The 13,918-nt window shown below is 37.1% G+C and overlaps 1 protein-coding gene across 5 annotated transcripts in view; it reads right to left on the minus strand.

Moving 5' to 3' along the window:
- YEATS2 (YEATS domain containing 2) overlaps positions 1 to 13,918 on the minus strand; it is a 92,337-nt gene that overhangs the window by 28,613 nt on the left and 49,806 nt on the right. For all 5 annotated transcript variants that reach the window (XM_032483389.1, XM_032483376.1, XM_032483380.1 and 2 more), the window contains exons 13-17: positions 12,149 to 12,252; positions 10,588 to 10,695; positions 9,914 to 10,096; positions 2,676 to 2,934; positions 372 to 533 (exon numbers count right to left, since the gene is read on the minus strand). In XM_032483389.1, coding sequence (XP_032339280.1) covers positions 372 to 533; positions 2,676 to 2,934; positions 9,914 to 10,096; positions 10,588 to 10,695; positions 12,149 to 12,252 — 816 coding nt within the window. The remainder of the gene's footprint in view (positions 1 to 371; positions 534 to 2,675; positions 2,935 to 9,913; positions 10,097 to 10,587; positions 10,696 to 12,148; positions 12,253 to 13,918) is intronic.

Consider the following 13,918-nt stretch of genomic DNA (forward strand, 5'->3'; position numbering starts at 1 on the left):
ATGGCAAGCAGAGACACTTGATTCCAACCCTATTCCCATCTCCTTCAAAATAAAAATAGGCATCCAGCCACCTTCTCCCCAGGTGTCCCCAGTTTCCACTGAAACGCAGAACTCCTTTTTATTTCCAGCTCACACAGACAGCTTTCTCCCAACACAGCCTCAAAAGCCACACCTCTCCTAAGACTATGATAATTTAACTAGAAGTGGTTTTAAATAATGTGTATGTTTTAAATCCATTTGGGCAAATGCTACCATTATACCATGAAATATCTATGAAAATGCTTCCTGAAACAGGTAAGAACTGCCCATCAGGTGGAAGAGATGAACATACCCAGAGACCCAAGAACCAAAAGATTTAATGATGGACTAACTAGCATTGTTGGTAGCCCGCAGAATGGCGCCTTGAGGGATCAGCAGCAGTTTTCCTTTTCCTGAAGGGTTCTTGCTGTTTGTAGTAAGGTAGAGTTTAGTGCCAGGAGGCAAATTCGCCAGGTTGGCCAAATTAGTGGCTGGTAGCTGCAATGTTGCCATTACTAAAATGATAAAGGGAATAAAGGAAAAAATAAAGAAGAAGAAGAAAAACTGTAAGATAAGTTGAAACTGAGGGCAATGCTATCTCTAAAATAAAACACACACAAAATAATAAAATACTTTTTCAAAAATACTAGCATATAATAGACTGTAAAGTTTGCTTCCTAGATGCACTAGGCTTTAAAGGCTGATACTCTAAATCACCTTGCTAATTTAAAATTTTACATACTAGAAGAACCTGCTACAAACTATGAAGAAATTTATATCTGTATATAAATAGGATAACCATATGTCCTGGTTCGCCCCAAACAGTTACAATTTATACCTATGCCCCATTGTAATTATTAATAGTGACTCTTTTTACTCTCAAAAGGACTGTGGTTTAGACAATCAATGAAATAATCACCCTCTCTATGGATAAATACATGTTTCCCTCCCATTTATTTAAAGCTCCCTTTATGGTCAATTTCCAATAATCGATGAATCTACTGATTCAAAATAAGACTTCTAGCCTCCCTCACTTTCTAAGAACTAAAAAATGCTAGCATCAACAAGTGGCACATATACCATGAAACTGTAATTCATCTTTTAAGGTCTCACCTATGTCAAAGAGTATGTGCCCACCCCTTAGAATTTACTTCTCGATGCACATGGCTATAAAACCTCTAAACATGAGAACTTTGTGCAGTTACTGTGAATTCAAATCTCCATGAAATGAAGCCTATTAGAACCACGTGAGTTGCCATGGACAGGACTCTCAGCCCCCTCCCACCTGCTGGACTATATGTGCATTATCTGTGCAAAGTTTTGGGAAGCAGGAAGCCTGGAAGCTGACCCCAGATATCAGGGACTCACACTAACCTGAGTGCCATCCCTTTCCATTATGACCAGAACTAATCCCACAGTACCCTACTGTGCATCGCAGCCACACCAGAAGTACAAACCTCTCTGCCACCCACTACTGGGAGTCCCATCTCCACAAGGCTAACAGTCCCTGATCTGAACACACCTCCTCATCCCTTCCTCCTTCCCTCACTTTCACCACGCCCCCTAGGAATTCCTGCTGTGATCATTTCGCCCTCCAGAACCTCAACCTCCTTGAACACTATCTCTTTTTGTGGTAATTAAATCTGTTAGTCCTTTGAAGATAAGACTTTCCCAGTAGCCCCTTAGCTAGGGGCTATTTTCTATCTTACCTCAATATCTTAGGGCCAGGGCCAGGAGAGGAGCCTTCCTGCTCCCCAGTTTAGCTTTCAGACCATTATCACACCTCACTCCAGAAAAAAAGCCCTGGCTCTTTAGAGGCTCATATTTGGCTATACCATCCTACCCTCTCTTTTCTGCTCTCATTTACTGAACTCCCAAGCCACTTCCCCTCAGTTGATAAAGACAGACTCCTGACTCAAAGTCTTGCTCTCTATTCTAAAGACTGTCCTTCTCAGTGACAGCACTGTAGACAACTTATTTAATTCTCTGGCTTCTCAGCTGCTTGATCTTCCAAACTCCAAAGATCATTTCTTCCAATCCATCTCACATTTTTAATGCCACAAATGAACTTTGTCATCACCAGCAATTCTTGATCTCTGAAATATTTATTTTGGACATCTACTACCTTCGATCCTTCCAACTCACTGCAATAATTCTTCAGGTTCTTTAAAATTATTAAATATCTAATGGCTCAGGTATATTTTTTTCATGCCCTCGCCGAAACAGTACATCAAGGACTAAAATACAAAGTGTTTAAACTTTCATTTAGTAGAGAATGCATTAATCAAGTATCTTAAAATGCTGCTGGCAAATGACCATACCAAGATTTTAAGTCATATATAATCCAAAACAGAAATGAGGACAAATGAGAATTCTTCAGACTTAAAAGGCAGTATTAAGAAGTACCTCTTATTTTTACTATTCTTTTTAAAACGCACACACACACACACACACACACACACACACACTTAAAGCAAAATCCTTACAGACCTCTATGTAAAACATTACATGAAAAAGATCAACATGTTTTTATATACTCCTTATAACGTCAACCTACTAGGTTTTCCTAGACAGAACCAACTAGCAAATACAATCACTAGCACAGAGCATTCTGGAAGGGGCTGCTGCTAAAAGAGCCCCCAGTTAGTATCAGTTACCTGAACCCTGGGACCCACTCTTCTGAGGGCCAGCAGCAGTGACCTGAGCCTTGGTTAAAGTCTGCACTGGCTGAGCGACAATTGTTCCTCCACCTCCACTCACAATTGCCTTGGCAACTCCTTGGGTCACAACTTGCTTTGGACCAACTGCTTTGGCGACAGATGAGCTGGCCTTGGCTACAAGGATCTGGCCACCACTGATGGCCACAGCCTGCTTCACTGTTGAAGGTAGAGTAGATCCAACTGGCACTCCAACAACCTGTTCAAAAAAGAAGAGAATCCAGCAGTGTTTCTTATCCCAGCCCTTTGAGAGCTCTTAAAACAGCATGGTCACTCTGTTCCAGCAAAGAACAAAGTCCTAGATATAATATATTGAGTCTAATTCAATCATCTAGGAACACTACCCATGATAGATGTAAACAGCAATATTTCTTACATTTCAGATACTATTACAATAAAAAGTTACAGCTTTTGTCTTAAACCCAGCTAGTATCTATAATTTATTTTAATGATAAAAAGTAGTATGTGTTTTTTATAGAAGACTTAGGAAATAAAGAAATATAAAGAAAAAATTCTACTCATCCAGAAATAATTGCTTAATATTCTTAATGTAGTATTTATTCTTTTTTAATGTACATTTTAAAACAAAGATTAGAATTATGCATAGTTTTGTAATTTTAAAAATAAAACATATTACAAGTATTTCCAATGTTAGCATTTTTTCAAAAACATTTTCAAATGACCAAAAAATAATGCAGTAAAATAGATATACCATAATCTATGTAAACATTTCACTACCGTATGGATATAGTAGGTAGTTTTAAACTTCAGATTATGCAAAAGTATGCAATAAACACTCTCATACATGAACTATAAACTCTACCATACTTTTAAATACCACCCCTTCAGTAATCCCTTCTACATTATCCCCATTCAAAGCAATTATTTATCTCTAGAACTTCTAAGAATTCACACCACTTACTATATAGTATAACAAGTCACACCTCTTCCAACTGATTTTTAAGAAAAGTGATCTTTTTCTATACCCTTCTAATCTCCCTTTTCTTGAAGGCAGACATTTGGTACAAAAAGAAAAAGTGAAAGTTAGAAGAATATTTAACTGAAATTTTAAAAATCCTAGCACCCAAATTATGAAAGTTAGAAATATCTGGTTCTAAAAATACTGTAAAGTGAACTCTTTCAAGAAAAAAATTCTATGGAGCTCTTTTAAAACAAAGTCAACAGTAGGATGCTCAATTAGAAGAAACAATGTAATTAATGTCAAACTGGGGCAGCGTTTCCCACTCCCAAAATTTTTATTCTGTAAAAAGAACTTCTCACCAGAAACTAGATAAAAAGACTTTTATGGTTATACAAATGGCAAAAGATGTGTCTTCCAAAGGCAAAAAAGATCAAGTAGGACATACTTTTTCAGCCATCACATTGGAGGGGAAAATTTTAAAGCCTGATCAAAACCAAGAACTGGCAAGAGGAAATGGGGAAACAGGACCTTCTGTTCACTACTGGTAGAAAGGTAAATTTGAACAGCCATTCCAGAGAGGTACTGGGATATCTACTAAAATTGAGAATCACACACCCCATTGCTGTAAGCAATTTTACTTTTAGGAATATATCCCAGAGAAATCTCAGGCATATGCTCAAGGGAATAAACACAGAATGTCAGGGGAGAGGGGATAGCTCAGTGGTAAAGTGTGTGCTTAGCATGCACAAGGTCCTGGGTTCAATCCCCAGTACCTCCATTAAAAAACAAACAAACAAGCCTAATTACCTCTCCCCAAATAAACAAACAAAAAAATAAATACAGAATGTCCAAGGTAGCATTACTTGTAATTACAAAAAATTATAAACAATCTTAATGTTTACAACATGTAACAACATACTTAATGTCTATAGAGGAATGGATAAACTGTGGTATAAGACAATGGAATGGCACACATTAGTAAAAATGAAAAAATTGGAACCATATATATGTATATGTGTGTATATATATATCAGCTTCAATAGGCTTTGAAAGTACAAATATTGAGTGAAAGGGGAAGTTGCAGAAAAATATAAATATTTTTAATGTAAATCTTCAAAACACACAAAGAGCGTTACATGTGACTTATGGCTATGCACTTATATAGTAAAAGTACAGTCTAGAAAGCCACACATCCAAATTCATGACACTGTTGCTTTGAGGAAGAACAAAGTGGGCTTCAACTTTACCAGTCACATTTTACTTGGATTAAAAAAATGATTTGAAGTAAATATGAACATGTTAATTGAGGGTGGGGGATATATGGGTATTGATTATATTATTCTCTGAATTTTACCTAAATTTTAGAATCTTTCCAAATTAAAAAAGTAACAGTACTTAAAAAGTAGAAGTAGAACAAAATGATAAACCATATGTGACTAATGAATGTGATTTATAAGTTAAATAATTACTAAATTATACATGGTCCTTTTCCAAAAAATGTGAATACAGTAAAATACACTTGCCATGTGCTTGGACTTGGCTGATGTCAAGAAAATGATCTCCTAATCAACTGTTACAAACCAGTGTAACAAAGAGCAGAGAGTATAGGTTTTTATAAGCAGTCAGACCTGCCTTCCCAGTTTGTTCCACCAGTTAGTAGCTGGGCAGTTATTTAACCTCTTTGAGCTTTAGCTGCCTCATCTATGCAATATGGATGATAATATTTCTCTCCTAAGATAAAGAGGCATAAATAAGAATTAATTTATAAAACACCTAGCCAGCATGATGTACACAGTAAATCACAGTTGTGGCCAGCATGACACTTGTTACTGTAACTGAAGAATGGCAATCTATGAGGCTACATGGGGAGTGAGAGGACAGAGAGCCAAAGGTTAAACATCTGTCGCAGTCTTCAGCATTTGGCCAAGACGACCTCAAACCCTAGATTTAGTTAGTCAAACAGAAATCAAAGCAGATAACATCTGGTATCTGCTTTAAAATATTCTAGGAAGAGAAATAAGATTAATAAAATGCTGATAATTGATGAAACTAGGTAATGGGCATGTAGGATTCATTATAATAGTCTCTCCACTTTTATGTACATTTAAGGAAGGAGAAAAAGAAAAAAGGAAGAAATAAAAGAATCAAAGAACCAATAGTGGGGGGTGGGGAAGCAAGTTCATCTAGAATGGAGAAGAGAAATTCTCCCAGCTATCCTGGCTTGGTTAAAACAATCCCTGACAATTATCTAAATCTCTTTATTCCAATGATATGAGCCTCATTCTACATGCAACAGTGTTGCTGTGGCTGCAGAGCTGGGCACACTCACTCCCCCTAGAGACATGGAGGTTCACAAACTCTTCTTACTAGTCAAGAACTTTTCTGTGCATTTACGAAAAAAATGTTTCTTAATGCAGAAAAACATTTTTGAGGTGTGACAGAAACTGCCAGTTGAACCCAAATATCTGTTCTTTGCTCACTAGTAACAGCTCCCAACTTTCAGCTAGGAACATGGACACACAGAATACTGATTATATTTCCCAACCCCTTCACACCTAGGTTTGACATTGATTTCTGGCTAAAGACACGTGAACAGAAGTGATGAGTGCAACTTCTGGGTTATGCCTCTCCCCCACACCCCCTTTCCCTTCCCTCTGCCTGCTTGTCAGAAACATGAGATGGTGGCATGAGATGAAGGGGCTCTCTCAGCCTACAACCTGAAAACCAAATTCTGAGGATGACAGAGCAAGAAGATCGAATCTAGATTCTTGATGATTGTGGAATCAACACACAGAACTATCTACTGGTCTTTTATGTCTGAGAGAAATAAACTTGTTTAAGCTTCGGGTTTGGGGATGTCTCTGTTATAGTAGCTGAACTTTTTTCCTGAGATGTCTTTTCATTTCCCAAATATATCAAACTTAATAATCCACTGCATAAGCTAAATACATGTAATCTATTTACATGTCCCTAAACTGACAAAGAAAGCAAAGATCTTAAAGGGGAAAATAATATATACATGTGATATCACTTACATGTGGAATCTATTTAAAAATACAACAAACGAGTGAATGTGACAAAAAAGAAGCAAACTCACAGATATAAAGAACAAACTAGTGATTACCAGTGGGGAAAGGGAAGGGGGAAAGGCAATACAGGGGCAGGGGACTAAGAGGTGCAAACTATTACATATAAAATAAGCTGCAAGGATAGACTGAACAACACAGGAGATATAGCCAATATTTTATAATAAGTGCAAATGGAGTATAACCTTTAAAAATTGTGAATCACTATATTGTGCACCTGTAATTTACGTAATGTTGTACACCAACTAAACTTCAATAAAAAAAGAAAGAAAATCATACATACATGGATCTATTTTAATTTCTTTCCCCAAATCCTATGCATCTGATTTGCTTTTCCCTCTTTGTGCCAACCTCTATCCTCACACTCAACTGCTTCAAAATGTCCAGAATATGACACACTCAATCTCTCTAAGAACCAAATAAAACATGGTGTCCTAGGATGGACACAGGAGGGAGGTTTTTATTAGCAGAGCTTGTCCACCAGGAACAAACTAATAACAAGATGAGTAACTTCACCCCCAACCCCCAATGCCTGTTTTATTCTAAAACACTGAGGAGAGTGAGGAAGTCTGGCACTCTGGGGAAAACCCTACACACAGCTATCTATGGACACAATGAAGTCTCTTAAGTAGGACACTATAACCCAAACTTAGCTTTTTTATTTTAAACAATACAACATTCTGGCCTAGAGCCTGAACTCACCTACCAACTGTTCTCCTCTTCCCTTTTCACAGCACTTCTCTCTGCATTTAAAATCTCCTTCTAGCTTCACCAAGTAGACACCTTTATTCTGTATTGTTATAAATACTTTATTTTGGTTCACGCTTTGATTCAGTGTTTCTATTCCTGCCCTCCCTGTGCCTTGTACAGACCTCTGCAAGTCAGAATCTACTTCAGCAACCTGAAGGTGAGAATTCTGTATATGTGATTTTCCCTCCAGATGCTGAACAATACAGTCCTTACAATTTAGTTCTCAACGATAGTAACTGATACATGGTACTGCTGCATATATACATAGGACTCATTCTTACAGCAATATTAGCTACTATCACTGATAAAGGATGATCCTTTATACACAATGACTTCTAATTTTCTTGCAACTCTGAAAGGCAGAGGGTGTTATTCTCTTTTACTAGATGAAAAAACAAGGTTCAAAGAGGTAAATTTGCCCACCGCACACAAGTTAATGAGTGGCTGGGAACTGAGATGTGTCACAAGCTCTAATTCCAGAGCTCATGCTCTTTTTATTGTTCCACACTGCTTCCCTCCCACATCAACCAACTAATCCCTCAGCTGTCTCTTTTCATGTCAAAAGCAGAACCTCTGTCTACTGTCATGAAAAAGATAAGCCGTGTTTCTACTGTGCCAAAGTTGCATGGAAGGTAAAACAGTACCATTCTGCTCGCCCTTCTGTCTTCTGGCAGTTTCTCAGAGTGCACCTCATCAATAACTAGGGACAGTCTGTGCTTGCAGACAGCTCCTTATCTCAGGTCCAAAGCATGTACTAAATTTCCTGGATAGACATGCCTTTTCTCCTGCTCTGCTGCTTCTTTGTAATTTTTTCACACTCTTCTGTAGCTTTTCTTACACTTTATTCAGGGCATTCAAGCACAAACCTATCTATTTTCTCTTGGTACTACACTGCCATTAGGTAGGTGGCAGGGTGACAAGAAAGCCAATACAGTTGTTCAGCATTACCGCGTGAGTGGATTTGCAAAATGGAAAGTGGCAAAAGTGACAACTTATCAGAACTTCTGAGCATAAATAGCAGTGCTCTGTTGATTCAAAGACCTAAATGAGTAATACCACATATTTCTAGGTGAAGTAAAATAGATTTTGAAGAACATATACAGGATGTGTCTGAGTACAAAGTCCAGATGACAATAACTGATTCATGAAAGAACTTCGACAAAATGCTCATCCCTGAGGTTAAAAAAAAGAGAGAGAGAGAGACAGCACCAGGAGTAGCTGTCTTAGTGATTCTGGCTATGGAAGTCTCAAAAATCAAATTTAATGTTATAGTTCTAATGTTCCTAAATTTGCCTAACCATATGTCAGTAGGAGAGCTTGTTAAAAATCCAGATTCCCCAAGAAGGACCCCCAAGAAGATTTTGATTCAATAAGTCTGAGATGGGGGCCCCAGTATCTATATATTTTTAATCATCAGATGACCAGGTAAGTTTTGGGAAGCAGTTAGTGAACTCTTATAGATTTTAGAACTGCCTATAACCCTATGAGTTTTCCTCTCAGTCTATATGTAGCTATATGTAACCAAACTATCTAAAACCTTTTGTATTTTAAAGTTAAAAAACAAGTACTTCACATAATATTCTTAATAGCTTTAGAATGTATCTGCCTTAAAATTGAGATAGTTTAACTCTGGATGTTCTTAAAGCATGCTTAGGTTACAGACAATGGCTCACAAATTTTAACAGTTCTGGAATGGGGAGTTTTGGAACCGGTAGACCTGTGTTCAAATTCTGTCATTTATTAGCTAGAGGCTCTCAGGGAAGTTGCTTAACCTCTCAGAGCCACAGGTTCATCATTTGTAAAGTGGGAGTGAAAATACCTTGCAAAGTTGTTCGAGGATTAGAGACACTATATAAATAAGAGCATGACATACTTAGGCACTCCTAAGCACAATGGTTGCAGGAAAACATGGACCGATATTTTATAGTTCTCCCAACACATAAATTCCTCACACCTCCAAATTATAAAAAAAATATAAAACTCTCTAAAGAGCCAAGAACCATTAAACACAGCCTGGACATCACACAGCCTGGACATCAGAGGTGCAAACTACAGCACTCGCCTATCAGAAATAAACAAGTAAAACAGTGGACCTCGGTCCTGTCAGTTACCCATTTCAGACTTGAATCAAGTGGAAAGTAGTGTCCATGATGTCAATCACCTTCCCTGCCAGGCCGATAACATAGTGTCCCTTTGCCTCTGTGAATGTCCCTGGCACCTCTGCAAAACATGCCCTTGTTCATCAGTGACTACTGCAAGAGCAGAGGGGTTTAACATAATCTGAGTTACTTTTCCAAAGGGGCTGTCACCCACAGGTTTTCCTGGGATCAGCAACTCTTAATCTTTTCAGTACTTGTCAATTATTTAGGCAAACAATTTTCATTGACATGTTGATCTCCCCATCCCTACCCAACACAAACCTTGGAAGGCTGAATCTTCGGTGACTGGGCAGTCCCTTCTCCAGCAGTCAGGACCTGTTTTTGAGGGGACACAGCTATCATGTGACCCCCTTTCACAGTCACATATTGAGGGAGTGGTGACTGGCTGGTGGCTCCTGTTGTGGGCACATGAGAAGCTTCGCCAGGTTCCTGTTTGATGATTACCTTGCAACAAACACGATAATGACACTGAATAAACATCCATGAAACATGCTACTAACATCTGGATCTATTCTGTTCACAGGAATTAATGAATTAATGAAGCCTGGCTTATTAGAATGACTCCAGGAGAAGGATAAAAATACTGCTTAACTACAGCCCACAACAGCTATTAAAGGGACAAAAAGTGGGATGTGAACTTGTGTATCTGCAAACTCAACCTTGTGATTTGTTTTAGACATTGGTGACAAAATGGCAGCAGAGAGAAACACACTGTGCTCTGTGAAGCTCCCTTCTTGCTGGACTCCAACGGCTGCCCCGTGAACACCACTAAAACAGTGGAAGCATGTCTCAGAAGTAGGATGTGGTCTTAGAAATGAGATGTACTAAAAAGTTCCATGTTGTGGGGTAGCATCAAGCAACTCCAACACTCCACAAAAAAGATGATATAACAGGACCATACTGACTTGTGGAATAATCCTCTCATAAATACTCACTTTTGTGAAAGCTCCGAGTCCTCCAGTTATAGGTTTGGGGCTTTGAACTTTAGGGTGACTCCCAATCGGGCAAAGAGGTGGCATAGATGCAAACAAAGAATCCTCCTGCTGTGTTTGTAAAAATACAGATTGTACAATTAGGATAAAGTGAGTGATTTCAGACACTCACCTGTGTCATTCAATACAAATGTCATTCAATACAAACCTGTGACATTCTCTAGCAACATACATACCCGAAAAAATAAAAAACAAAAACCAAAACAAACAGCCCAAAACTCTTTGGGATCTTCCAAGCCCTTACACCTGCATTTTCATATTATTTTAGAAACCAATTCAAAGAAAGGTTATAACTTGAAAAGAACCCACTCATTTGTGCCCCACTATATGCTGCAAAGACTACTATCATATTACCTCTAATACCTGGTTGACTTGTTGGTTTCATGTCTGGTTCCCCTGCCAGACGCTACTAAAGGACAGGTACTGTACCCTATTTCTTTTCTATCCCTAGGGTCTAGGCGCTAAATAAATAAATGAATGTAAAAAGGTACTTAGGTGTTTCAGTATATACACCTTTTTAACAGTACTCATAACTTCATTTACCATTACTCCAGATAAATACCCAGGACACAGAGGGAAATTTTTCAGTAAGAATTTTAAAAATCACACAACATAAAGAACAATTAGCAAAAGGAAAGACAACAAAGGTCAAAATTCAAAATTATCGTCATCTGTCTCTAATTCTCAAATACAAAATGTCAGTCTCAGAGGCAATTTTCCAAAAATACATGTCAGGGGCAAGAAACAAAGTTAGGAACACTGCTTAACTTTGTAACGAAAAGATCATCAACAAACATGAAAAACACATGGGTAGACAATTAAGACCTTCAAGAGAATTCTTACAGTTCAGGCATTCACGTAACACAGTGCTCACAGATGACACGGAATTTAGAGAAAAACCTCTCCTTGGACCAGGAAACTATTTAATAACATCACCATTAAGTGCCTAAGTATAAGAAATGCTGTGTTAGCACTAGTTATGTAAAAGATGATCTCTGAATTCTCAGAATTCTCAAATAGGAGTTTCTACCTCAGAGGCTCTAGCCTTAAGGCAGCCAAGACAATGACAAATAAGCTGAATAACTAACCCAACAGGCAGTGACTGTCCTTTTGCCAAACAGTGAACAGATACCGAGCACTCTGATCTGAACAAGTCAAATCACATTTGGAGTTGTAAATTTCAAAAGGACTGCCTACCTGAAAAAGGTGGGGGGGGGGGAACATTGTGCAAAGATAAGAATTATTACTTTATAAAGAAAAATTTATAACAAAACTGTCCAAAAAAAAAATCATAGTTTTCAAATAGATACTGAATGACTGACTGTTGAGAAACATCTTCTACACAAGGAAAAGATCAAGGGTAAGGTAGGGGACGTTGGAGTACATGATCTTTATTAGCTTGAAGATTGTACTTTATGAAATCTCCATTATCAACTTACAAATTCGGGCTGAACTTAAATGAACCATCTTTAGAAACTAGCAAAAGTGCAATTAAGAGTGTTACCTTGACAGCAGATGTCACAAAACTACTTCCATGAATTTTAGGAACTGGGGAACCTGTTCCTTGGGAGGCCTGAGAGGCAGTAGAGAGCTTGCTGGTAGGACTTCCTAGTAAGCAAGGTAGATTTAAAGTTAAAGTACAAACAAAGTAAAATTTACAAAATGGAATTTTAAAGCCATTTTTCCTCCACCCTCCCCTTCTCCCCACAATTTTTCATTTTGAAGGATTTGAAAACTCACAGCCATGAAATTATTATAGAGAAAACGCAAATATCATATGATATCACTTACATGTGGAATCTAAGATATGATACAAATGAACTTATAAAACAGAAACAGAATCTCAGACATAGAAAACTAACTTATGGTTACCAAAGGAAAAGGAAGTGGGAGAGGGATAAATTGCGAGTTTGGGATTTGCAGATACAAACTATTGAAAATAAATAAACAACAAGGTCCTAGTGTATAGCATAGGGAACTACATTCAATATCCTATAGTAAATCATAATGGAAAAGAATATAAAAAGGAATATATATATGTATAACTAAATCACTTTGCTGTACACCAGAAACTAATACATTGCAAATCAGCTATACTTTAATAAAATCAAATTTAAAAAAAAAAGAAAAAAACATGTAAGGATTCATTATATGAAGCTGACCTTCACCAACCTAAAAAGGGACAAGAAGCTAGTAATGAAGTGTAGAAGAATGAGTAAGTAGACATATATTCTGTACTTAAATAAAAGGAGATCCTGTAACATAATGGTGCTGGTTCTCTAACAATAGCCAAAGTGTATGAATTCAAGTGAATGCTAGCTCCTTCAAAGTAGTTTCACTAGAAGGTTAAACCTACTCTAAAATGCTGCCAACATCAAACATTTTATACTCCACCTGTAAAACTGCCTTTAGAATGAAAGTAAGTCACATTATCTGCAGTCAACAGTAAGTCAAGATCAAAAATGATACTTGGTCAAGATCAAAAATGGTACTTGGTCACTAACTCCATCTACCAAACTTGCCTGCAAAGACTATCGGCTGATTCCTAAAATTAAACATCCTCAAAAGACACCTACTTGGCATCCTTAATGTATTCAAAAGGGAATCTCTAAAAGCAGCATTTTTTAAGGGAGTTCCACAATTATAATCATTGTCAAAGGACATAACTTTTCCAAAAGGCTCAACATACATTAATGTATGTTAAAAACAAATAAGGTTAAAAAAAAATCAGTCTCATTACTTTATCATCATTTCTTTTTTCACTCTTTCTCTTAATTAGAAGTGAAAGCTACAGGAAACCTTAGATTTAGGAGCATGTGTTTAAACAGTTTAATTGAAGGGAATAAATAAAAATAATGTTAGTGAAAGTACTTCAAAAAAATCTGAAAAGCACTCTGTGTTTATAAGAGGTTATGATGATACACACGGTGAATCCAAAGACTTCTTATTCTTACTATTAGAGTTTTGTTGTTGTTGTTGTTAATAACTGCAGAGGTTCAGTTTCCCTCCCACACTCAAATTTTATCTCATTCACAGAAAAGTAGAGATAATTTTTTTATTTCACTGGAAAAAAACAGCTATGGCTCACAAAGCTATTCCTGTTTTAAGCTTAATTTGGAAAAGTTAATAGCCATGTTGTCCAAAAAACATGCTCTTCAAATGAGAATAAAATCAACTTTTTTTTAAAGAAAATTAATTATGGCTCACTTTTAATCTTTAGAAATTAAGAAGGAAAACTTGGGTAAATTCCTAAAAATTTAACTTATAAAAAGTA

Source organism: Camelus ferus, chromosome 1, assembly GCF_009834535.1.
Source record: "Camelus ferus isolate YT-003-E chromosome 1, BCGSAC_Cfer_1.0, whole genome shotgun sequence".
NCBI lineage: Eukaryota > Metazoa > Chordata > Mammalia > Artiodactyla > Camelidae > Camelus > Camelus ferus.